The sequence below is a fragment of the Pelodiscus sinensis genome, chromosome 21 (assembly GCF_052426305.1).
Source record: "Pelodiscus sinensis isolate ZL-2025 chromosome 21, ASM5242630v1, whole genome shotgun sequence".
NCBI classification, from domain to species: Eukaryota; Metazoa; Chordata; order Testudines; family Trionychidae; genus Pelodiscus; species Pelodiscus sinensis.
Window position 1 is genome coordinate 18,607,627 of NC_143072.1, and position 27,157 is coordinate 18,634,783.

The 27,157-nt window shown below is 45.5% G+C and overlaps 1 protein-coding gene across 23 annotated transcripts in view; it reads left to right on the top strand.

Annotated features, from left to right (window-relative positions):
* The window catches only part of MSI2 (musashi RNA binding protein 2), a 468,712-nt gene that overhangs the window by 387,866 nt on the left and 53,689 nt on the right, over positions 1-27,157 (top strand). The window contains exon 11 of one of the 23 annotated variants that reach the window (XM_014581348.4): positions 256-3,091. The exons of the other annotated variants lie outside the window; for them this stretch is intronic. Within the exon in view, the coding sequence (XP_014436834.1) occupies positions 256-296 (41 nt within the window). The 3' untranslated portion in view covers positions 297-3,091. Of the gene's footprint in view, positions 1-255; positions 3,092-27,157 lie in introns of those variants that run through there. 23 annotated transcript variants of the gene reach the window in all.

Below are 27,157 nucleotides of genomic sequence, written 5' to 3' on the forward strand. Positions count from 1 at the left end.
TCTCCTGTATTGTACTTCTATCAAAGTAGGTGACAACCCTTAGCTTGAAAGGTGGCAGGAATTTAAATCACTTTGGCAACTGTTCTATCTTCTCTCATCACGTTTTTTTTTCCTAGGCTTTAATAGTCATTTAAAAATCATTATTATTACAATCACTCCCTATCCTGTTTCATTTTTTTTATTTTTTTTTTATAATTTCTGGGACTTATCTTTTCAGTTTAATCTATTAATTTCTGTTCTCATTTCACTTTGCAGACTATTTGCCGATTTCACAAGACATAATTTTTATCAACTAGTTCTTAAAGATGCATAACAAATTAATCGGGGTTTACTGCAGTGCTAATGAGAGAAAGAGACAGACAGAGACCGCCTGGGTGGTCCATGTTTAATATCAATGTCCACTGAAAAAATGCTGCTCTTACTGGCTGGTTTGATTGACTGGACTTATTTTTTATTTTTATTATTATTATTAATATTATTATTATTTTAAAGGCTCCGTATCCTCACTGCTTGAGTTTGCTTTTTTTCTTATTTTTGTTTCCTCTGCTTGATATGAATTTTAATGCCCACACGGAATGTAACTCACAAAGAGAATGGAGCGGGCATTAGTGACGTTATAAAGACGTGACTTCTCACAAACTTTGTACAAATAATTTATTAGGGAAATGGAAATTCTGATCAAGTCCAGTAAAAAGCCCCCAAGCTGATATGTTGATGCTTTTTAATTATCATGCAGGAGGGCTGGTAACCTATAGCTACCATTATTGGTCAAGCCAGGGGAATGCATCTATTTTTTCCAAGTAATATGATCATGCAGCTGTAAAAATTTAATCTGTGAAGTTGGTAACTGCTTGATTATTACTTTTTTGTTTTTACAGATCTTTCAGTAGTTAAAATTCTAATAACTGAGAGTTCTGTTTTGAAAACAGAAAAGTTTGACTATAGCAGACCTGGGCAAAATACGGCCTGTGAGCCGAATTCAGCCGGCCAAGCCACCGGATCCGGCCCATGGACACTGCAGGGAGCCCCATGCAAGCTCTCCGCTTGCCTCGTCCCACCCACATGCCGCTCAGAAAAGCAGCAGTGGGGAGGTTTTTCTTTTAAAAACTGTGAGTCTGTAGTGGAGGGGGAAGCTTTAGGAGCTGATCCTGCCCCAAGCACAATCCCATTGGCCAGTTTCTGGAGAGAAACTGGCCAATGGGAGCTGCCTGTTTCAATAACAAGTAGCCATGAAGCACAAGGGGCTCCAGAGAACATGGCTGCAGCCTGTGTGGGAGCGGACCAGGCAGGCAGGGAGGCTGCTGGCTAGTAAGTCTCCTGGCAGAGCCTACCTTCTGGCACCCCTGTCTCTCCCTTCCCCAACCCTCTGCCCACCACTCCTGTCCCCTACTCCACATACCCAAATTCTCTTCCCCCCTCCTGTGCCCATATCTCCTCCAAGATCCAGCACCCCAATCCACTGCCCCATATCATAGCCCCCTCCTGTCCTAGCTCACAACCGAAATCCTTGCATCCCTCCTGTTTGCCAATTCCCTGCCCTAGATCACAGTCTAACCCCCTCCACCCCAGTCCAGTGCCCCAGGCCACAACTGCCGCCTTCACCCAACTCCCTCCCTTCACCCAAGCTCCCTTCTGCACCCAACCTCCATCCCAGACCTCGCACCTCCTCCATTAATATCGTGGAAGAGTGCGGCCCTCGACCACTTTCCAAATTCTTGGAGTGGCCCCCCCCTCAAAAATTATTGCTCACTATAGTGATGTCACCTTGAAAGTGCTCATCAGAGTAAGGTGTGGAAGATTAGAGGGTACCAAACCACCTGCCTCCAAGAAGAAAACACACACACACACACACACACACACAAATTCATCCCATTCTTAAAAGACACAAAAACCACATTTGGTGCTCTTAGAGTAACGTCTACACAGCAGGGCTAAAGTTGAATTAAGCTGTGCAACTTCAGCTGCGTCAATTGTGCAGCTGACATCGAAATAGCTTAATTTGGCTTTTGGCACTGTCTACACAGCAGGAACCCAAAGGAAGAACACTCAACACTCTTCCTTCGACTTCCCTTACTCCTCATGAAATGAGGGTTACCTGAGTTGGAGTAAGAAGTCCTCCAGCTTGACATTATTTCAAAATAAAGACTTGCTGTGTAGATGCGTTCTTTGGTATTTCGGAATAACGTTAGTTATTCTGAAATAACACTACTGTGTAGATGTACCCTTAGAAAGTTCCCTGTCTTGAAGTAGACTATGCCTTTTGAGGTTGAGATACTGCAGTCCCTTTTACTTCCCTGCTTCACTTGCAAACCATTGGCAGAATTAAAGTTTTAGCAGGAGTAGCGGAGGCTGAGCTGTTAGTCTGAGCTGTATTGCATCTCTTAACTTTTAACCTCTGCATAAATATATGAAGTATCCCTTCACCTATTTTTATGTGCTTTTCCATTATTGGCTTTGTTTCTAACAGCACTGAGTTCTGAGCTGTATAGTTGAAAGCACACATTGCATTTAAATTCTCCTTTTCATTAAAAAAGTGCTTCTACCAATTTTATAAGTTTGTGAGAAGTATATTGCATGCTTACAGTAGAACTGTAATGCATTTTAATGTTTGTTAATCTACTTGTTTAAAATGTCGGTGTCCAAGGCTCTACATACACAGCTATGCTGTTCTTTTCATTAAAGATGCTTGATGTAATAATTGGTTAGTTTCCTTTTTATTCTTCTGCTTTTTTTTAATCTGTATGGCTTTTTTATTATTTTGTTTGTTTGTTTTGCTATGAATTGCTTTGCCTTTGTGAACTTTTCGTAGTGTGCATGATTTGCAAACATTTCAGCTATTGTGAATTTTCTCATTTTGTATATAGCTCATCTGTGCTTTTGGGTTTTTGGAGTTTGGGGGGGTTTTTTACTACTTTTTTTTCCTGTAAGCAACTGAGGTAGAAAAAAAAAACAATAATAAATGGTTTACAATGGACAAGCTGTGTTGCTGCTCTCTTAGCTTGCAGTTCCGTAATTTGGTTTGGATATACCAAATAACCAGTACCAATGACAATTTAATAAAAGAATAAAAAGATCCTCACTTTGAAGTGTGCGACCCAGTGTTTGAAGAACTTACAGATCGAATGTTGCATATTAGATATGTTTACAGCAGAGATAATAAAAAAGACACGTTTATAGTGTTGGGGGAAGAATACCTATATGTTAAGCAAAGCCCTGTCATCATTTAAGAAAATAATACCTAGCAGAAGGACAAGAGTAGCCCTGTGCAGAACCTTCAGCTGATCAATAGCAGTGACTCCTCCTTAGAAGTTTGAAATTAAAATGCGTTTCTTTACCGGAATTCTATTTTCCTCCATCATAGTCATAGTGGGTTGTTATTGCAGGCTGACCCAACTTTTGGCTGTTGGAATTAATTCTTGGGGGGTTTAATTGATTGTTTTTAAGGACAATGAAGTGTTTAGATACGGAGGGAGAAGAGATATAAATATTGATACAAATTTTTCAGAGAAAAGAAAAATGTATTCACTTATGATGATTTATATTGCAGTAATGCTCAGAAGGCCCCGTCATGAACAAAAAAGCCCATGGTGCGAGGTGCTGTACACACAATAAAAAGACCAGTCCCTGCTCTAAAGAGCTGACAGTCTATGATATCTTGTAGGTTGTCCATTACAGGGAGTCCCCGGGTTACGTACAAGATAGGGACTGTAGGTTTGTTCTTAAGTTGAATTTGTATGTAAGTTGGAACTGGTACATATTGTAGGGGATACTCTAGCCAAACATTTCTCCAGAGCTCAGTTTTATTCTCTCACACCTCACTTCCTTCAGTCCTTTATTCTCAAGCTGAGGTGTCTGCTGAGAAAAGCCGCTCCGCGTCTCCCTGGTCTGCTGGGGGCGGGCACTAGCTTCGCGTCTCCCTGTTCTGCTGGGGGGAAGCAGCTAGTGCGGGGTTGCCTCACCCCGTTTGTAAGTAGGGATCCGATGTAAGTCGGATCCATGTAACCCGAGGACTGCCTGTATTGGTGGTGTTTCTAAAAAATATCATTTTAAATCTGAAAGCATTAGTTCAGTCTCTTTCATGGTAGTTATTTCAAACCACATTACCTTATAGCCTGCTTAGTCTGTGAGTAACTGCTGTATATAAGCCATATTCATATAACCATAACAATTCTGTACACCTTACACATAATATTAAACGGTTACATTGTGGATTGGGGGGGAGGAGAGTTGGGGTGTCAGACGCGGGGTAGTTAAATAATGTACATTGAAGGCTCTGTTTAACAGCGTCACAGAGAAAGGAGAAATAATTACCTATTCACCAGCCTATGATGCGAAGAAGAAAATGCCACAAATTTGTAAGATTTAGTCTCCTCCTCCCACACATGTACAGAGGCAAAACAGACCTGCCAGACTCCTAGGCAAGGTGGCTCCATGCTCCTGCAAGGGCGGGGTCTCAGGCAGAAGGGGTGAGGCTGGAGCAGCCAGCCCTCAGTGCTTCCTGGACCATGTCCCTCCTCACCACCTCAGCGTCGTACAGAACGCACTGCCCGTGGCTCCAGTGGCAATTTAAAAGGCCTGGGGCTCCATCCGCCACCACAATGGCCAGAGTCCTGGGCCCTTTAAATTGCCTGGCAGTTGCCCCCTTTACTCCCCACCCGCTCCCTACCCCCAGCCGTCATTGGGAGGCCTGCAAACAGTAGAGGCAAAGTTTGAGTGTCCTTCACCTGGGATGAGAGGCTGAATTGCATACATGCAGGTTACATGTGCTTCCGGTGAGCTGAGGACGCTTAACAATGTAGGTCATAAAGTAAAAAAAAAAAAAAATACCCCATTAAGTTCTGCTTACTTGGCAGGTGTGGGGGAGGGTTTTTCATAGGAAAGATTTGTACCTAGATCTTAACTCCCAACATAAATGTTGCAAATAGCCCTTTCCTTAGTTGTACTAGCCCCTATTTGGAATATTATGTTTCTGGATAGCTTGGTGGTAATAAGCACTTCCCATTTAGCCTCTCGTTCATAAATGCAAATTATATAGTATACACAGGCACACATACACAGACACCTTATAGTTCCTCTGTGGCGAAGAAGAGAGACAGGTGGAAAGAAAGCACCACATGTTACTTAATGTGCTACCAGAGATCAGAGTGATGGGTGCCGGATAGGGAGCTAAGTAGAATTCCTACAACAGGAATAAAGAAGCAGAAACTGAGCCAGTCTCTCAGAAAGGTGCAAGCCCTGACTCCCAGCAGAAGTCCCTGCACATTCATGGCATGTTTTATTTGAGAAGAATCTCATTTTCACTTGTACAGGCAAGAAAAATCGTCTGACCCCAAAAATATTACCTTGGCTAATAAATGTAGTGTGTGATTTTCAGAAGCAGTCAGTATTGGTCCAACTTTGTTCCCACTGGAGTCAGTGGTAAAACTCGCATTGATTTCAGTGGAAAGAAAGTTAGGCCAACACCCAGCACTTGTGAATTTTCCAGCCCCTGTAAGGGCCCTTTGTCAACACAACAGCTTCCATGCGGTTTCCTGAACCTCCCACATAAGCACTTGTTAATGTTTCCCCGAATGTCATGTCTTTGATAAAGTTTCACACTTTATAAATGTTTTATAAACGAATGTCTTAAAAAGCCACTTGATAGAAAACGTCTCAGTGCAGTCAAGAACCTCTCAATATCATTGAGCTTCTTGTGGGCTATTGAAACATTCCGTACGGTCAGACATCTTAGGAATTGTCGCTCTGCGAGGAATCTCATTGGTTAGGTTCTAACTCTTCTACTGATCCATAACCCAGATGTTGAGATTGCTATTAGAGAGAGACAGGGTCATTGTTCTGAAAATGCGCAGTCTCTGCTGAAGGGGGAAAACTAGCCTACCTGTTTTGTTCTGTAGCTATGTTGTTTGAACCTAAACTGGATTCTCTGGGTTTCACAACTTCAGTGTAATAGCAGAGAGAGCTCTTAGATAGTAACTTCTGCTCCTAAAAGGCATTAGCGATAGCAAATGGAAAAAGTAATGAGAATAATTATTCACAGGAGCAAAGACTCATAAAGAAAACCCTCATGTATAGTAGAAATAACCCCGTAGAAAGAGAAATGTGATTAAATAATGCTAATTCTGATATGGGCCTAAACCCTACCCCTCTTGAGTTAGCTAGCTGTAATTGACTGAATAGCATGCATTTGCTCATATAAATATTAAAATACAGATTTAAAATGTAACCTAATGCAGGGCCAGTCACAATGAGATCTTTTTTACAAAAATGTCCTCCAAAAATTGTCCCTTTTTTCCGTTGGACAATATTGAAATTAAAACTGTTTCAACCAGTTCTAGTAATAAGCTTACAAATCAGGTAGTTTAAATTGTACATTGCCTATAATTTGCAGACCACTCCTTGTCCCTACAAAGGTTGTAAGGCCAAATACTAAAACTGTCTAAGGCAGCGGTGGGCAAATACCGGCTCACGGGCAAGATCTGGTTCCCCAGGGTTAACCCCTGGCAGGCTGCCACTGTACTTACCTGCGCCTCTGCAGGTAGGGGTGCTTGCAGCTCCCATTGGTTGAGGATCACCGTGTGCAGCCAATGGGAGCTGCAGCAAGCAGTGTCCCGGTCTGCACCACTTTTCACAGCTCCCATTGGTCAGAAACAGCAATCTGTGGCTAATGGGAGCTGCAAGCACCCATACCTGCGGAGTCACAGGTAATCATAGCAGCAGCAGCCTGTTAGGGGCTAACCCTAATGAACCACCACCCATCTTATAGACCATCCCTGGTCTGAGGTGACCTGTATAGCACAGGGCCCACAATTTCACCCTGCCATTCCTACCGACAAGAGAATTATTCTTCCGTGGTATGGAAGTGAACTCGGTTGAACTCGGTTGAACTCAATAATGTGTGGCAGAACTAGAGCTTGTCTTTCAGAAAGGGATCTGATCCCAATTTATGGCCTTCAGGTGATAGAGATTTTACCATCTCTTGGTAATCTGGTCAAATGGTTAATATGCTAAAATGCATTTTATTTTCAATTTGATTTTTTGTCTTTCAGTGTATACAGTCATTGGCTTTAAATTAGAGAGCACATGCATATTGGATATCTTCCACTTTGTAGCACTTACACGTATAGATGGGTGTAAGTGCTACAGAGTTGAAGCTATAAGCTAAATGTTGAAGCAAAGAAGCTTATATTTCTGCAACTTTTGAAGCAACTGAAATAAGGTCCGTTGCACCTTGGCTGCACTTGAAATTTATACATTATTGTTATTCCCTTCAAGCCCTTATTCATTCAACAAGTGGCCAGAATTCAGAACTTTTATGGCGAGCCCGAATCTGTCAATTTCCTTCCCCCTTCAATGATGGTTTCATTAATCAGTTGGGTTTCTAAAATGAGAAATGTTTCCATCACTTCAGCTTCATGCTAAATAGAGAGAGCCCCTCTTGGAAATATGATTTAATTTAGAGTCCCTTTTACCTATGTCATCTTTGCAGCCTATAATTCTGTCTGTTTTACTAGTTACTAGATTAGGGGTGTCCACATTACTAAGTAAAGCACTGCATCTTGGGAATTGTTGTCTCTATGGCCCACATCTGGATTAACAGGGCAGTTGGTGGTGACATTACAGAAATCTGTGGGATGTTCATTAAACTGCTGTCGGCGGTGAACCATTGTAAAAACAGAATGAAAATAAAGTAGCTTTCAGCCTTAGATTTCTTTTAAAAAAGAAATATTTTTCCTAGAACGAACCATCTGCCTTTCAGAAGTTTGCCAGTTGTGTGTGGTGAAATAATTGCAGGGGGTTATTACACTTGAGAAGACACAACGATAACGCACAGACAAAATAGGGCAGCTTTGTCTCACTGATGCATAAAGTAATTACTGGACAAAAGTGCATCATTCCCATTTTAAAAGCCATCACCCAAGAGCTGTAAAGAGCTAAAAAATGGATCGTTTACAGGACATAAAGCGGAAGTGCCAAATTTTAAATTAACTGTATTTGGGTTTTATCATTTTTGTCCAAGTTCCAGAGGAGAAATATTGTGCATAATAACACCCATCTGCAAACACACACACTGTGTGAACTGCGTTACTGGCGTTGGATGTTGAGAATTCTCCTACACATTTTACATAGTGGGTGACTGTGCCTTGAACAACATGTTGGGCTGTGTAATGAGGTTCCCATTATGCATGATGTGCTTTATCAGAAGTTCACTAATTTCCTGACCTGGTGAAACAGATTTTAATAAGCTTGATATAATGCAGCATTTTAAGACAAAGGGAAACACTTAATGTGGCAGTCACAATAAAGAACTCTGAGGAGACTTGTAGATGTTAAAAATGTTAATAAGATTGATCAGAAGCTTGAGAAACGAATTTTTCATTTCCCCGGAGGCCTGCCTTGTAACTTCTTGTTTGTTCACCTCTATTTGGCATGTTATAGACTCGGTTGCCCCATTTCTTTAAAAATATATTGGTTTTACCTTCAAGGTAAGCTAAAATTTGCTTAGATATAATTTAAAGATGATTCTATGTCTGTCTGACTCATAGACATTAGAACGTTGAATAGAATCTTCAGTCATACCCAAGCAAATCAATTACCAAAATATTTTGCTGTGAATGCTTTGGTAGCGCCCAGAAATCTTTCATCACCTTTATATAAATGTTGATCTCTCTGGATTTTTTTTTCTTTTTCCCTAAACAGTATATGTTGGGTGTTTTTTGTTTGTTGTTAGGTTTTTGTGAGATTTTTTTTTTTACGGGGGAATTAAGAGACAGTAGAAAAGTTAAGGTTGTAAATAGAAGGGGCATTGTCTATTTGACAGCCTTTTTCTGCACATGCATACAGCTAAACAAGACAGCTATACAGAGTTCTCACACACAAAAAAGTTTCATACTGGGGTGCTGCACAGTCCGACACTTTCAAAATTAAACATAAAGGTCCTACAAAAAGGATAACTGGCTAATGAAAAGAATAATGCAAAAGACAATCCATTTGGAATGACAGCTGTGAACCTTTTAAAGCTTTTCTGTGCTGATCAAAGCTACTGCTAACGTTGTCTGAAAAGAGGATATCAGTTCTCCTCCTCCCTCTTCTTTCCTATTCAACCTACAGACAATTTGAAATTCTAGATTTCACACTTTTTTTAAGATCAAGTGACTATGGTCTCTGCTCTGCCTAGCTAACTCATGGAAACAGGGCCGTGTATGTCTCTGTAGGTGCTGCCTATCTGTCCACACATTATTATTTACCATTTAAATTGTAATAGCATCTAGCAGGTTCACGCCCCCACATTGTGCTAGGTACAGGAGCCACTGCCCGCAGTAGCCGAAGCCCTGGGCCTTTTAAATCTCCGCCACAGCGCCAGGCCGGAGCAGCACAAATGGCTGGGGAGAGAGTGCTACGTGCTCTGGGCAGTGCTGAGTGCCACCCTTCTGCCCTGGCCCTATCCCTTCTGGGACTGCGGAGGTGAAGGGCCTCCCCCATGTTGCTCAGGCACCACGGAGGCTATTGGTTCTGCTGGCTAGGTGCTATGCATACAGCAAATTACAGTCGCTGACTCAAAGAGTTGAAATGACATATCTGCTTGGTAGGCTTAATTCTCTGAGAATAGTTCAATGTTGCCGACTCCCAGGATTATATCAGAAGTGTTGTGAGAGTTGTTGTTTTTCCTGAAACCCCAGCTTCTGGAGTCAGTTATGTGAGAATCTCATCTTTCATCTGCTATATAGTTGAGAGAGTTTGTCTGTGAGTGTGCCTGGCTATCTGTCCATCTGTTTGCTAACCCGTCCTAAACAGTAAGAGCTAGGGCCACCATACTTGGTATGTCGCTTCCTCTTATCATAACTTAAAGCAAGGTCAGGGTTTGGTTCTGCCTGGATTGGGATTTCTTTTCATAAAACAGAGCAGGCTTTACTAGCAGGCACAGTTATACTGTATAATGACCACCAGCGGGGGCAGAAAGAGCCAGAGATGAGGACTGGTACAGATGTAACTCCATTGAGGCAGCAGGGACCACTAGTGGAGAAAGGCACAGTTATCTACTATATATTTGAGAGAATTGTCTGTGTCCATCTGTCTGTCTATGCCCAGAATGTGATTGCTTCTCATAAAACCATACAGAAGAGACAGACTCACCAGGCAGGTTATAGGGGCTGACAAGGGGCGTGCCCCACCTTTCGAGACTGCCCCAGCCCCAAGCCTCCCACCCCCCAAGCACCCTTTAGGGAGGACTGGGGGGATGGCTGAAGCTTCCAATTCATACAGAGACACAGAAAACCATACAGAAAAGAGACAGAATCAGCAGGCAGGTAAAAGGGGCTGGCTGTGCCCTTCCCCCTCCTCCACTATCCCCCCCACCCCCCCGCAGGACTGTCCTAGTTTTATATAAAGGAAGGTTCTCATATCCATAGTTGTAAAGAAAAGCTGACCTGCATACAGCCCAAGCACTCAGAAAACAGCAGGCACATGAAAAGGACACCACACTTATTTAGAGACAAAACTCATGATTTTTAAACTAAGCTCATGACATATTTGAGGCCTGATTAGTGGTTTTTGAACATTTGGCCTGGGCAGTAACACTTGCTTTTTAATGTTTTAATGTTACCGCCTTTAAAAAGAGTGACTGCTGAAACGTAAAGCAAAGCCGCAGCTCCTGGGTTACAAAATATGGCCCTTGTTTTCGGCTGTGCTGGCACCCACGGCTCTGCCTTTATCTGCAGGGGCTCAGCGTTTCTGAAAATCAGACCAGAAATGCTGGTCTAATTATTTCTCTGTGCTCTTACCAAGGAAAAGAGGAACATTTGTGGAACGGGGAGACAGGGTTTGTGCTAACGAGCGCGAGGCACTAGTCAGAGCATTTGTTCTTTTCCTTTGTCTAGAACATGGGCTCCCAAACTGGGGTGCGTGCCTCCTTGGGGGGCCGTGAAGAAATTCCAGGGGGGGCACAAGGTGACCCTGCCTTCCCCCCCCCCCATCAAATTTTGCTGCCCTGTTCAATTCCCTTTTTTTTTTCCCTCAAGTTTTGCTGCTGTTTCGGGGGGGGGGGGGAGGGGGGGTTCAAAAATCAAAAAGGGGGGTGTGATGCCAAAAAGTTTGGGAACCACTGGTCTAGAAGCTGGCTTTTCCAGGGGCACTGAAAAGCTAGAGCTGCATTAGGGCTTTGCTCCCCAGCACTACTACTGGTATGTGAGGCCCAGAACTAGACTCCAATGCCAAAATCAGTGCGGAGGGCTAGCCAGGCTGGAGGTGTGACTGCTGATAGCTGTTGCTCCCACTCCTAATTATGGTTCAGTGCTATCCTGGTGGAGAAGCCTTTGGGACTTACCCTTACCATCAGCCCTGATGGGGAAGAATATGCTGTCCCGTTAGGCTTACCACAACTTTAGAAAAAGGTGCTACTGAATGCTATGCTATTTAAGAGCAATAGGATTGTAATCCTTTTATTCTTTAGATCATGGGTTCCCAAACTGGGGGAGGGGGAGCAAGAAATTCCAGGGGGGGCACGAGGTGACTCAGCCTCCCCCCCATCAAGTTGTGCTGCCTACTCAGTCCTTTTTTGGGAGGGGGCGGGGGTTTGAGGGTTTTTCAAAAATCAAAAAGGGGGGCGTGATGCTTTAGATGGTTTGTTCACCAACATTTTTTGCCTCCTCCTTTCCTCCTCCTGTGCTTCCCTAGCAATGGGAACCACGCTTCTTGGGTAGGGGTATGTCTACACTACCCCGCTAGTTCGAACTAGCGGGGTAATGTAGGCATACCACACTTGCTAATGAAGTTCGGGATTTGAATTTCCCAGGCTTCATTTGCATAAAGCCGGCGCTGCCATTTTTAAAAGCCGGCTAGTGCGAACCCCGTGCCGCGCGGCTACACGCAGCACGGGCTAGATAGTTCGAACTAGCTAGCCATTCCGAACTATCTGTACACCTCGTTCGCACTAGCCGGCTTTTAAAAATGGCGGCGCCGGCTTTATGCTAATGAAGCCCGGGAAATTCAAATCCCGGGCTTCATTAGCAAGTCGGTATGCATACATTACCCCGCTAGTTCCAACTAGGGGGGTAGTGTAGACATACCCTAGGTCTCCTTTGTATTGAGTTGGCTTATGCCGCTCACTCTTTCTTGAGCTCGTATCTCCAAAATCCCATTTTATAGGGTTTCACTCTCCTCATATCCACACACAAGGATGTTACTTTCCCATGTACTGAACTGTTAATTGTGCCATGAGGACCCAACCCCATTGTGCTGGGTGTGCCTATCTAGCAACTTCCTCAGAGTTTCCTCAGTCTAAGTTGATAAGGGAACAGAGGGAGGTAAGGAGAAATCTGTGGCCAGCAAAGATAAGCACAATAAGGAATTTTAAAAATATATTAGGACAAAAAAAAAAGAATCCTAACCATGATCCATTATCAAATGGAAATGGTTGACTTAATAATAATAATGCAGACATGCTCAATGAATATTAAAGTTCTGCATTGAGGGGGGAAGACAAATTATGCGGTTTCATCATAGGGTGATAAACCTTTTCATTCCACTAGTATCTCATAAGAATATTAAATAGCAGCTACTAAAGCAAAATATTTTTAAAAGAGCAGATCCAAATAACTTGCATTCAGGAGTTTTAAAAGAGCTGTCCGAGGAGCTCACTGTACAGTTATGTTCCCTTTCAATGAGTTTTGGAATAGTAGGGAAGTTCCAGAAGACTAGAAGAACACTAATGTTGTACCAGTATTTTTAAAGGGTAAATAGGGTGACTCAAGTAGTTATAATGTTCTTAATTTGGCATTGATCCTGAGCAAGATGATGGAGCTGCTGGTACAGGACTCAGTTCAGTAAATAAAAAAAGGAGGGTAATGTCATTAATGCTAATTAACATGGGCTAATGGCAAATTAATCCTGTTTAACTTAACACTATATTTTTTATGAATTTACAGATTTGGCTGATTAAAAATATCAGCTTTAAAGTAACATACTAAAGACTTCTGTAAGGCATTTGACTTGCTGCTGTTCCACATCATTTTGATTAAAAAACTAGACTGGTAGAATACAACTAATATGAGATACATTAATTGGATTAAAAAATGACCGACTATCAAAATGTAAGGGAAACAGGGAATCATCATCGAGTGGGTGTGTTTTCTATTGAAGTCTGTCAGGGACTGATTTTTGGTCCTTTGTTGTTTAACATTTTTATCGATCACTTGGAAGAAAACATAAAATAATCAGGGATAAAAGTTTGCAGATGACCCAGAAATTGGGGGAGTGATTTAATAATGAGGGCTGTCACTGGTACAGAGCACGATGGACTGCTTGTTAAGCTGAATACAAGCAAAATCAATATGCATTTTAATACATCTCAATGTAAACATATCTGTCTAGGAACAAAGAATTTAGGCCATGCTTACAGGATAGGAGGGATTCTAATCCAGGAAGCAGTGACACTGAAGAAGATAATCCGCTGTAGTCAGTTGGGCAAAGGTGATCCTTGCGTGCATAGACAAGGGAATGGAGTAAAGAGGTTATTTTACCCCTGTATTTGGCATTGCCGCATCTTCTGCTAGAATACCATGTACAGTTCCAGGATTCACAGCGCAAGAGGGATGTTTAAAAATTGGAGAGGGTTCAAAGAAAAGCCACAAGAAAGATTAAAAGGTTTTTTAAAAAAGTCTTAGAGTGATAGACTCACGGAGCTCAATCTATTTAGCGTAAGGGTTGCCTTGATTGTCTGTTAGCAGAGGTTGAACATCTGTAGTCTGGCATCCAGGGTCCTGACGGTGCCAAACCAAAGAATTTGCCAGACCTTGGGAGGTCAATATTGTCTAGCAGCATTACCAACACTTCCACTGAGCTCTTAGAAGACATTTAGGGGTAAACAGGAGCTAAAGAACAGCATAGAACACTGACAGCCAGGACTGGTGGCTGTAAACAAACTTTATGGGACTGTGGGAAACTTGGCCACACAGATGATAAGTGGACATCTGGCTAATTAAAATCATGCTGAACTAGAGCGGTTTAACTTGTATCTACCTGGGGAACAAATACTTGATAAGGGCTCTTCAGTCTAACAGGGAAAGGTAGAACACTATCTAGTGGCTGAAAGTTGAAGCTAGAGAAATTCAGGCTGGAAATGAGGCGTAAAATGTTAACAGAATAATGAACTATTGGAACAGTGTACTAAGGGTTGTGGTGGATTCACCATCGCTGGCCATTGTTACATCAAGATTGGGTGTTTTTCTAAAAGATCTGTTCCATAACTATTTTGGGGACGTTCTCTGGCCTGTGTTATATTGGAGGTTGGCCTAGATTCTCACAATGATTCCTTCTGACCTTGGTATCTATGAATAGATGATAGATAAAGGCCAGTAGAAATAGGATGGTATCCCCATTTTTCTACACATAGAAAAGTCTTTGATAGAGCAAGAAACTCAGCCTAAGTCTCCTGATTTCTAGCCTTAGGCACAAGATGATCCTTCCTTCTTTATGCTAAGACTACAAGATTTACCCAGCATTGCTCGGGTCCTTAACTCAATTAATTTTTGTTTTTTAGAAAATAAAGTGAAAATGGCCGTGCTTCATTTAAATCAGGGGTGGCCAAAGAGAGAGCCAAAACAGCATCAGAAAAATTGCAAAGAGCCACACCAGAATTGTCAAGCAAAAAAAAAAAAAAAAAAAAAAAGCCCCCCCAGAACAGAACTGTTGAGCAAAAAAAAAAATTAAAAAATTTTAAAAATTTTTTTTAAAGGAGGCTGCCCCTTTAAGACGGCCACCCTCTTGGGCGCCGTTTTTAAAATCCCGCAGCTCTGAGGGGGTGAGGGAGCCACGGGAGGGGGAGCAGGAGCGGCTTCACAAGCTGCACTTTTGGGGGGCAAGAGCTACATGCGGCTCGCGAGCGGTGGATTGGCCACAGCTGATTTAAATCTTTGCTCTGGGGTTGGGCTGGGGATGAGGGGTTCAATATGCAGTCTGCCCCATGGGGAGAGGACTCCTCCAGCCCTCTCCCATCACAGCAGCTTGGGGCTAGGTGAGAAGTGCCTCTCCATGGTCGCTGTAGTTCCATGGAGAGAGGGGTGCACGTCCTTTGGCTGGGGCCAGTCCAAGTTCATCTGCCCCCTATGCTCGCAGCCAGAGTGAGGAATGCAGCAAATTGGGTGCTTTTCTCTTGCTTCCTGATGAAGGGAAACAGCTAGAAATGTTCCTGTATGACCAGGGCTGGGAGCTGAAGTCCCCACTGCCCTCCCTAACCAGCATCTGGGGGGGTGGTGGCAGGCTTGGGATTGGGGCAGTCCCAGACGAGGAAGGAGGAATACGTCCGCAGCCAGCCCCTTTCACCTGCCAGGTGATTCTGTCTCTTTTCTATTTGGTTTTCTGAGATGCAATCCCATTCAGGCACATCCCATTTTCCTGGCACAACCAAACCCTGACCTGGCTTTAAATTATGCTAAGAGGAAGATGTATACTGAATTTGGTGTTGCTAGCGCTTACTGTTCAGGTGGAGGAGTTCCTGAACAAACAGATGGACAGACTGACTGACAGACAAAAGCAAATCTATAGTAGATTGCTGGGTGATTCATAGACTCCACTGTTGCGTGTTGGTTAGTTTATACCTTCCCTTTTGTTCTCTGACAACCTTGTCTTGCCATGCAGCCTGGTCAAAGCCAACCGAGGCAGTTTTGAAGAATCTCTTGTATTCTATTCCTTCCCTCGCCCTCCCTCCATCCTCCGGCCTCAGCCAACAGCAAAGGGCATGGGGGAATGTCCTCATGAAAGTTGGCAGCTAGTCACAATAGTTGACTGGGCTTGTTCCTGAATGATGCTGGGGTGCTCCTGTGTGATGCTTCCACAACTCTGCATCCAGCTCATCATTGGGTGACCCAGACAGGCAACTCAAATTCTCTCTAGTGAGCTCAGCCCTCCAGAGCCCAGCAGTCACACGCAAGAGGCTTTTCTGATACAGTTGTCAGGCCTCATTCCCGTGTTTGTCTTGGGGCTGGCCTCGGTGCTCTGCACAAGCTCCTTTGTAGTCCAGGAGATACTCCCAGTAACAGTGACTGTTTGATCTTCTAGAGCGCATTTCAGCTGAGCATCTGAGATCACTTCTCGGGCACTAATTCATCAAGTCTGTCAACATACTGCTGAGGTGGGCACGGGGCCTTTCCTCCATGCTGCATGTGGGTAAACTGAGGCACAGACAGGCTTGCCCTAGGCCACACAGTGAGTCAATTTCAGGGCTAGGTGAGTCCCTATCTGGTGATCTGTTCACTGGACCATGCCCCTCTCGTGATCTTTAACTGGTGCCAATGTCTTAGAGCTGTTATCTAGTAAAATGTGCTTGGTCAGTCCCAGGCACTGAACCGGGCACTTGCAGAGCTGAAGGCATTAGCCTAAAGAGCCGAAAAACTCTCAAGTTGGAGGCTGTAAGGCTATGTGTACACTGCAGTTTTCTCGGCAAAAAATATGCTAATGAGGGACTCATTTGCATGAGTCGGGATCTCATTTGCATATTTTCTGCCGATCAGTTTTTGACCTGGGGTTTTTGCACCCAAAAAAAAAATCCACAGTTTGTTTTTGTGCAAAAACCCCAGCACAAAAACAAATCCACAGAAAATATGCAGATGAGATTGCGCCTCATACAAAAGAGTCCCTCATTAGCATATTTTTTCCTGAGAAAAACTCGTGGTGTAGACGTAGCCTAACAGACTTGCATTCTCCGTAGCTCAGGCACAGAGGGGGGGAGCAAAAACTGCTCCGACCAGAGGGTTACAGGCTTACCGTGGACAGAGGGCTATTGTTCTGAGTGGTTGAGGGCGCACAGCTGTTCAGATGCCAGGCAGGCTCCCACTTCTGTGGCAGCAGCCTTCTTGGCTGATATTGAGGTGTGGACCAAGGGCCTGTAGGCTACAAGCATTAGTATGGGCAGCCTGAGGTAAAGTCAGCTCCCAGCCTGAGAGCCCCCACAGAGGGCTCGGCTCAGAGGGAGGCCATGTAATGTGATACAGGTGCACGTCCAGAGAACTGGCAGCGAGGTGGCTCCTCACTCAGATTTTAAATGGGGTTGTCAGAGATGGAGAAACTCAGAAGCCCGCACCGAGGGCTCTGGCACTAACTGGGTTGTAAGTAATGTCACAATGAATTCAATAGGTTTTGGTTCACTCCTGAGTCTCAGTGATGGGTATATTGACTGGGTCATTGAGAAAAGTTTACTCGTGCTCTATTGTGTTCACCCTCCCTTCTTCTCAGACCTGCCGGCTGTGAGCAGAGTGTACCAAGCGCCTGTTGTTTTTAAGACGCTTGGGACCCATGCAGGACTGTGCCCGCCTGGCTATTCGACACAAGCAGGCCAATTGACAATGCGAGGTCAGGTTTCCAGCGGAACTAGTTAGGGGGGACACCAGGGGCTCAGGGTTGCAAGCTGGGACCAAGCTGTTCCCAGTCACACACTGGGCCTTTCGATGTGTAACACTGGCCTTCTATGCATGTGGCTAGCGGTCTCTCTCCCAGAACGCCATAGGCCTGCGGTATCACGCTTCGCTGATGAAAACTGGGCATGACACTTCCACTGAGATTAATTTCATTTAAGCTCCAGCCTAGAAGCAGGGATCATGTTGCACGATGGATGTAAGAACGGCCAGACTGGCTCAGACCAAAGGTCCATCTAGCCCATTGTCCTGTCTGCTGACAGTGGCCAATACCAGATGCCCCAGTGGGAATGAACAGAGCAGTAATCATTGAGGGGTCCGTCCTCTATCACCCATTCCCTGCAGCTGACAAACAGAGACTAGGACCACCATCCCTGCCCCCTAATAGCCATTGATGGACCTACCCTCCATGAATTTATCTAGCTCTTTTTTGAACCCTGTTAAAGTCCTGGTCTTCACAACTTCCTCTGGCAACTGTGCATTGTGTGAAAAAATACTTCCTTTTGCACTTGACAAAATTACTGTACTTAGTGATGGACGTGGGGGGGCGGTTGTCATTCAGTCACACATTGTTTTGAAAAATTACTGCAGTTCTCAACTTTTTTACCACAGTCTGTGTACAGACATGTTGCTGACAGTTCCTGTGCAGGTACAAAAGAGGTGTAGTCTGTAGCTTACATCAAGGGAGCAGGCCTGGGCAAAATATGGCCCACAGCCAGATCCGGCCCACCAAGCCATTGGATCTGGCTCGCAGACACTGTGGGGAGCCCCAGGCAGGCTCCCCACTTGCCTCACCCCACCCGCACAGTGCTGAGAAACGGGGCTGAGGGGCGGAAGGGAGAGGAGAGAGATTTTTGGAGCTGCTCCTGCCTCCAGCACAATCTCATTGGCCGGTTTGTGGCCAGAAACTGGCCAATGGGAGCTGCTAGTTTCAATAACCAGTAGCCATGAAGCACAAGGGGCTCCAGAGCACATGGCTGCAGCCTGTGTGGGAGAAGGGCAGCCAGAGAGGCAGGGAGGCTGATTCAGGAATGGCTGCTGGCTGGTAAGTCTCCTGGCCAGAGCCTGCTTCTGACACCCCAGTCCCTCCTTCCCCAACCCTCTGCCCCGCAATATACCCAAAACCTCTGCCCCCACTCCTGCCCCCTACCTCACACACCCAAATCCTCTGTCCCCCTCCTGTCCCCATATCCCGCCCCAGATCACAGTCCCCTCCTGACTTAGCTCAAAACCCAAATTCCCTGCAATTCTTCCTATACTCCAATTCCCTGCCCTAGGTCACACTCCCACCCCCTGTATTCCAGTCCAGTGCCCCAAGTCACAACTGCCTCCTTCGCCCAAACTCCCTCCCTTACCCCAAGCTCCCTTCTGCACCCAACCTCCGTACCAGACCCCGCACCTCTTCCATTGATATCATGGAAGAATGCGGCCCTCGACCAGTTACCAAATTCTTGGAGTGGCCCCCATCAAAAATTATTGCCCACCCCTACGCTACGGGTAGGTGGGGGAAATGGATCCCTGAGGCTTGTTTCGTTTTGTTGCCTTCGCACCGCACACAGCGTCCCCACAGGAGTTCCCTGTAGGGTGAGTGCTTGTGCAGCCACCTAGTAAGAAGCAAAAAAAAAAGCAAACAAACCCCTCTCTGAGAAACAGAAAGATATTCCCTACATTCCCCCACATACCAGAGCCTAGGGCTAGTGGATTTTGTCGGCTCCCCTAGGCTCTGGAATCGAGCCAAAAATAAGGGGTTCATTGTGTAGAAGGGGGCTGCCGGGAAGTAGGCCTGGAGTATGGGGTCTGGGAGGGAGTGTGCAGGAGCGGGCTGAAGGTGGGAGGAGGTTGCAGGAGCAGACTGGGGATGGGAGTGTGGGTGGGAGAAGTGGGTTGGGTGTGCGGGGTCTGGGCAATGGAGGAGACGGTTACCTGGCACAGCTCCCCAGAGACGCACATGGCTCCGTATCCCCCCACCGCTGCCAGGTACCGCTCCCTGCTGCTCCTATTGGCCTCGTTTACGGCCAATCGGAGCGGAGAAGGAAAAGCCTCCAGACAGCACTTGCCTGCACTGCTGTTTCCCCAACCAGGGGGAGGGGAAGGCAGAGGGGGAGTGGCAACATATGGAGCCACTCCCTCCCCTGCCATGCAGAGCCGGGGGTCAGATCTGGCCCCAGCTCACCTGACTCTTGCCCTCAAAGCTCAGGGCTCTCCCCTTCCCTCCCCCCCAACACACACAGTGGGGAGCTAGCTCCCTGATTCTGGATGGGGGAGCCCCGAGCTGCTGGATCCAGATTTAGTCAAGCTGGGGTCCGGATCTGGCTCCCGGGCCGTAGGTTATCCACCTCTCCTCTAAAGCCTGCTCTGCTCTCCCATTCTCTATACTGTGGCCCCTCAATTAGTAGCAAGGTTGCTCCTGGGATCAGGGAGGAGGTGGGCTGCTGCATCTGCAATTTGGCAAGTAACTGGGTGGATTAGTTGACCCAGCTGCACTGTAGGTGCATCAGCAGGTAGATCTCCCCTTGTGCTCAAATCCTTTTTGTCTCTGCCCCACGTTCCAGCAAAGGCATCCTGAGACCTTTGCTAGCTTCCTCCTTCTCTAATCAGTCGTGGAACATAGGCCTAAGAGAGGAGATGGGTGGGTTGGGGAGGTGTAAAAAAGGTGTGTATGTGGAGGGGTGGGGGAGAGGACTCACTGATCTTCTATGAAGATAGGAAGAGCATGTGCTCTGAGCTACAGACATACAAGGGGTCTGATGTTCATTTAAGCTAAGGCCTCTTTACATGGGGACTTAAAGTGGGTATAAATATAACTGCTACTCATTTCAACACCCTGTCAGGCAAGTGGAGTCAGCTTTAAGGCTATAAATGACAACTGGGCCTGGGGAGATTATGGTTTTGCAGAGGGATTTAAAAACAACAGCAAAGGCTCAGGTAGTGGGTTTTCAGTTGAATTTCCAAACTGAAATCTTCCATGCCTAGCGAGTCACACAAGGTTGGTGTTTAAGTAATCTAGAATAAGGAGTGGTCCTGTGGCACCTTAGAGACTAACAAAAATATATATACAGTATCACGACCTTTCTTGGGTAAAACCCACAAAAGCTCATGATCCTATATATCTGTGTTAGTCTCTAGGGCTGTGTCTACACTGCACCCCTTTTCCGGAAAAGGGATGCAGATTAGACAAGTCAGAATTGCAAATGCAGCGGGGATTTACATTTTCCCCGCTGCATTTGCATGAACATGGCTGCCGGCTTTTTTCCGGCTCGGGGCTTTGCTGGAAAAAAGCGCCAGTCTAGACAGGGATCTTTCGGAAAATAAAGCCTTTTCCGAAAGGTCCCTTATTCCTCTTAAAGTCAGGAATAAGGGACCTTTCGGAAAAGACTTTATTTTCTGAAAGATCCCTGTCTAGACTGGCGCTTTTTTCCAGCAAAGCCCCGAGCCGGAAAAAAGCGGCAGCCATGTTCATGCAAATGCAGCGGGGAAAATGTAAATCCCCGCTGCATTTGCAATTCCGACTTGTCTAATCTGCATCCCTTTTCTGGAAAAGGGGTGCAGTGTAGACACAGCCTAAAGGTACGTCTACACTGCCGAGCTATTTTGGGATACTAGAAATATCCGAAAATAGCTATTCCGCGTCTATTGAAGCAGCCCGTTATTTCAAAGTAAATTTAGAAATATTGGGCGTCTTATTCCGACATCCCGGTAATCCTCATTCCACGAGCGTTAAGGGGAATTTTGGAATAGTGACTTATTTTGAAATTTGGCACTGTCAAATTACGAAATAAGGTATTGTGAAATAAACTAAGCAATTTGTGTAGCACAAATTGCGTAGCTTACTTCTAGCTAAGGGTGCTGGGTAGATGCACTCTACAGTGTCACAGGACTACTCGTTGTTTTTAAAATTACAGAGTAACATAGCTACCCCTCTGAGACTTTTTAATATAGAATAATTTGTCAGTTGCCTATTCTGAGACTTAATGCGAGATTCTTGTTGTTTTATGTGCTCCCTGCCCCTGTTTCACCCCATCTCATTCTGTTCTTCTGGTCATTTTAAAGAGTCTATTCATAGGAGCTCCTCTAGACAAAGTGTAGTGCAGTATATAGGATCTTGAGGGTTGGTCACCACAACTAGCCACCAACAGCTTAAGACTGCATGAGCAGAGGGAGGGGAGTGCCTTGGAATAATAGGAGAATATTTTATCCCCCCTTTATCATGGGTGAAGTGCTGAATGCTTATCCTTGTTGCCATATGATTAACAGACAGATCTTGATTCTATCTCCCCTTTCTGGGCTTGGTTGTCACTAAAATCTCGATTCACTTCTTGTTGAGGAGCACTGTGGAAATGGGGCAAAGATACTGTTCCTCGAATTATGTGAAGATCAGTATGTTACCATCCTAGCGCACAGTGGAGCAAACAGGCTGTGGATGCAATGTCATGGAAGGCCCACATAACCCTTACCGCAGGGCTTCTAGGGCACGTCTACACAGCAACATTATTTCAAAATAACTTAGTCTGGGTCTACAGAGCAGGCAGTTAATTCAAAATAATGTAGAAATACTGTCGTTGTATGAGGAGTAAGGGAAGTGGGAGGAAGAGTGCTCTATTTCAAAGTAAGTGTTGTGTAGACACTCCCTATTTTGAAATAAGCTATTTCAAATAGGGTTGCCAGGTGTCTGGTTTTCGCCTGGACAGTCCATTATTTCTGGCCCCTGATTTAAAAAATAACAAAAAAATCCAGAAAATGGCATGAGCGGGGAGAAGCTAGGAGCACAGGGATCCTTTTGGGTTTTTTTTTTTGCCATGTTCAGGATTTTTGGTGAAAGCATCTGGCGGGTCTAATTTCGAAATAAGATATGCAATTGACGTAGCTCAATTTTATAGCTTAATCTGAGTTAAGCCCTGCTGTGCGGACGCACCCCACTGGTACATCAGGACTTGCATCTAGAGCAGTGCTCCTTCTGTCTCTTTTCCTGAAGTTCCAACCTCATCGAGTTCATGGTTCTTTGAGAAAGTCACTGGGGCTTATTCCATGCTTCATGTTAGGGCTTTGCACTGGCTCTTTGAATTCAGCATCCTGTGCTTTGGTTACGCACCCCCCGACTTGATTCCTCTCCAAACTTATTTGTGTGTTGGAGAAAACACTTGCACGCAGACAGCCACTCTCAAATTGTGAGCTTAGGGCATCGTTGTTAAAAACAGATGTGTCCTTCTCCCACATGAGGCTGTTTTCAGTATTTAAAGTGAAACTATTGATGCAGGAAGCAGGAAATTTTTATCTGTGAAAAATTGAACTCCAAATATTCATGTTAGCTCTTTCTGAGTAATAAGGCGGCATGAAATTGATCTGAATCCTCGGGGCTTTCTGGGACAGCGTTTGAGCCCCCTTTCAAAACACTTACTGTAAAATATCTGCTAATTGGAATGCCTAAATCCACTTTAGTCCTTTGGAACGGCTTAGGCATCTTGCTTTCTTTAGGCAATTGTAAGTGAAGGATACACAAAGAAGGATGGGGGGGGGGCTGTTTCTGCAGGAAGGGGAGTGCTGTAGATAAATAGGATGAGTAGACTGAGCTCTTCCCGCCTCCCTTTTTGATTTTGCTGTTGGCACAGGGGTGGCTCATGCTAATGGAAGCTACTTGGAGGAAGAAGACCTGGCATTGCTTCCCCTTCTCCATTGCAGTGTGGCCTTCACCGAGGATCTCATCCAAAGTCCATTGAAGTCAATGGAAAGACTCCCTTTGGCTTCCAAGGGCTTTGGTTCAGGGCCCGTTGCTGGATGAGGTCAGCTCTGAGATGGCCTTGTTATTGCTTACGCCCTTTCCGATGCCAGCTGGCTCCAGGTGGGCTCCTCAGTCCCCCTCACCTCAGCACGTTTTGCTTCACAATTTGTGGTCACGGGGTTCGGCCCTGCCCCACCTTTGACCGCCGTTGCCCTGTTTTCTCTGTACTGTGCCCTCCCTGCCCTCCCACCGGAATGGCAGCCGGGGGCAGGTTGCTAAGGCGGCCAGGGCCAAATGTCCTCACGTCCCAGCTGAGATCTTGGGCGTGCTGCGGGGTTGCTGGAACAGCCTGCAGCTACTGCCCTGGCATCTGCTGTGGAGGCAGCCAGGACAGACACCCTCTCGGCCTCTTTCCCCTGCTGGATCCAAGTGAAGAAGAGACAGGATCAGAAGGTGATGGGCCCAGTTTTGGCACAAGCCTCTCCTTGTTCACAGGCCCTTGTGACCCCTCACCCCCACCCCAGCTATGACACCCTCAACCAGGCCCCAGTCATCCCATGAAGCCCCCACACCAAACACTCTCCTGTTTATCTCCAGGAAAAGGTGATGTGGCCCGTCCTGTCATTGCCTTCACCTGTGGAAGTAGGCGGCTCATTTAAGGCCTGCAAGACCGCTCCTGTTCTCCACTGACAAGGCCTTCCATAACCCAGTACTCTACGCGGCTCAGACCCTGCTTTGGGCCGCCTGGGAGTTTTTCCCATGGCTCTGTCAATGTCCATCTCCCCACCGATCATGATATTTGGCAGACCTATCAATGCTTTCACTCGGAAGCCACATTCTAGTCCGCTACAAGGAACAGCATTTTGGACATCAGGAGTGGCACATCCCTTCGGGGCACTACAGCCCGTGCTGAGAGGCAGGGGTGTTGCACACACCTGCCTCTCCACTAGGGATGCAAACGGTTAACTGGTGGCTTACCAGTTCCGGTTGACTAGTGGAGGCTGGAGCAGCTCCCCGACCACCATGGGCAGGGGCCTAGTCCAGCCCCGTGGGGCCCACCAGGGCCTGGGGGTGCTCTAGGTGTCCGGAGCAGCCCTTGTCCGCAGCGGCCAGGGCACGTCGCAGGCAGGGGCTGCTCTAACTGGGCTGGAACAATTAAAGAGGATTTAAATTTCTACTTTCCATTAAAGAGTCACAGCAGAGAGCAGTAGGATGGGAGGGGGGGTCAAGTCTCACCTCCCACTTGTGAGTGCCTGTCACATTAGGTCACCTGAGCACAGTGAATATAAAGGCAAGAGAAATACGGTATAATACCTAGGATGGGAGTGTTAATAAATCTACCAATGTAGGAGTTGTTCTCTAAACTCTTAATCGGGAGTGCTCACTTTAGAGGTTTATCAATTACACAAGTGAGGGGACACCAAATTATGTGCACTTCCATAATACTGAGGAAGGTGTAATGCTTTATTGACTGGGTTAGGAGGCCTGGGTGCTATTCCCAGCTCTGCCACTGACTCTCCACATGACCTTAGGCAAGTCACTTAGTATTATCCAGTCTCCGAGTACCCTCTCTGTAAAATGGAGATTGTGCTCTTTCACCTTTTTTTGTAACACTTACTTTGAGATGTAAACATGAAAAATATGTTGCAAATAACCATTATAATAGTTATTATTACAGCTTCAATGCGGTGTGGAAGCATTAACAATTTAAATGTGTTACCGTGAAGCCTACCAAATCTATTTTCAGTGGGTGGCATTGATTCAAGCTCTTTGGGCAGCGGGAGCTAATCTCTCTGGGTCAGGATCAGTAACTATGGTTTCCAAATCCAGACTGTTAATCAGTCTTCCCCTTTTACCAACCCTTCCTCCATCCCATACCCTGCAAACAGTCATTTCACCCTGCCCCAAAGACGCTAGTCCCCGCAGGGGGCAGAATTTCCTTAACAGTGCTTGAGTTGATCAGCTTATACTTTAGTTGTTGGGAACTCAGTGTCATGCGGATGCTTTTCTCTGAGATTTGGGATAATGGATTCCTTTTTGTGGGCTCATTTTTCATACACCTGTCCAAAGCACAGTCTGGAGTAGAATAATGCCTCTTTTGTTCAGGGTCTTTCTGTTGGTTTCCTTCTCCACCCCTATGATTTCATTTTTTTTCTTTTGCATGGTAATGTGCTTCCCTCCCTCCCCCCCACGCACACACACACTTCATTTAAAGTAAATCCTAGGAGTCCATGGCACTTGAGCAAGAGAAATATGCTTCCTAGCTCCATTTCTTATGCTGCCTTTGAGGGAGGTTTGGCTAGCCGGGGCACACGTTGGAAGAAAGCAGAAGCTGGTTATGCTATGGACAATGCAAATCTCATCAGAACCTTAGGTGGGGCTTAGAGAGCCCACAAAGCCAGTACTTGACAGGTTGCCTCCGACTTTCCACGTTCTCCATGGAGTGTGATGTGGAAATGTGAAGGGTGCTCCTTTCCGGGCATGCAGCTTGGCTATGTATCACCGTAGAAAATGGAGAAGGGGGGCACAGTCTCCCCCAGCGGTTTAAAGCTGGCCCTGTGGGTTCCAACAGGCATTGGGGAATGTCACGGATTGGTCTGAGTCTGGATCTAGGGTTGCCAGGTGTCCGGTATTGGCCTGGACAGTCCGGTATTTGTGGTTTCTATCCGGTTAAAAATAAACTAAAAATACCATGTAAAATGTCCAGTATTTTCTGTTTTTCTCAGACGGAAGGCCACTTTGGACATTCTTCCCGTGCTGCGTCTGGGTAGGGCTGGGCGGGAGCAGGGCGTTGTAAAGGCAACATCACTCGTGTGTGTGTGCGTGTGTATGTGTGTGTGTGCGCGCACTCACAGTAGTTTTTTTTTTTTTTCTTTTTGCTCAACAGCTTTGGTCCCCTTTGGGGGTTTTTTCTCGACCAAATTTTTTCCCGCCATGTTCGGTGTTTTTTGTGAAAATATCTGGCAACCCTATCTGGATCAGGGTTTGGTTGGAGCTTGTTCTCTAATGGGAAGAGAATACTGTGTCAGAGCCTTACCTGCCAATAGCAGTTTGCCCCAGGGGAGCAAATTCCATTTTCGTAACAGCTAGGAGGAAAAGACTGTACTGGTAGAAAAGTGAGACTTCTGTCTGTACTTAGGGACCCATTTACACTACTGGCACTGCCAATCTATGGCATTGCATAGGGGTTTTGCATCTATGGAGTTAATCCATCATCCTGAGCAGTGGTCGCTAGGTAGACAGAAGCATTCTTCTATTGATTTAGCTGCATTAGGTCGGCATAACGCACATTTTGTCTCTCTAAACCGCATAGCTATGTGGATCTTAATTTTACAGGTGGGCCAGGCCTCAGTCTGGATTAGAGGGGGTGAAGATTTAGGCTTTTGACCAATCAGGATGGGTGTCTCACTCTTCAGCATTTGTAACAATTCCGTTCCATAATAAGAGCAAACAGGCTCATGTCAGCCATGAATAATAATTTGGATTTGCTGTGTTGGTGCATGTGTTCTGTATGTTGGGACCAGGCTCAGACAACAGCCTGAGGTAGCTGTGCATATATTTACATAGACTTTTTTTTCCCTCCCCTAACAGCCCTATTACCGTATTTAAATGCAAGTATGTCTTTTTTAATTGATGTTTTAAAGTAGCTTAGAGTCACTCTAGCCTAGCTGTTCTTTGTTCAATTTTTTCCCTGGTTACATGTAGCTGGGATGATAGTACTAGAGTTAGTGGGCTTGTAGTTTGCTGATTTATCTGGATCTCTTTCTCTCTCTGTCTCTCTCTCTCTCTAGTTTGTCCTGCTCTCTTCTGCTGTCCGAATTGCCTCTTTAAAATCGATATTGTTTTTCTATAATCTCTTCAGTGTGGCACAAAAGCTGTGTACCCCGGCAAGGTTGCCCTGTCTTGGGTCATGAAAACTAATATGGGCAGCTGGAATTCTGCAAAGATCAGGAATCCTTCAGGGCCTCTTGCTGTCCTTGGCAGCAAGGGTATCTTGTTTTTTGTTGATCACCATTTTCCCAGTCTTTGCTTACTTAAA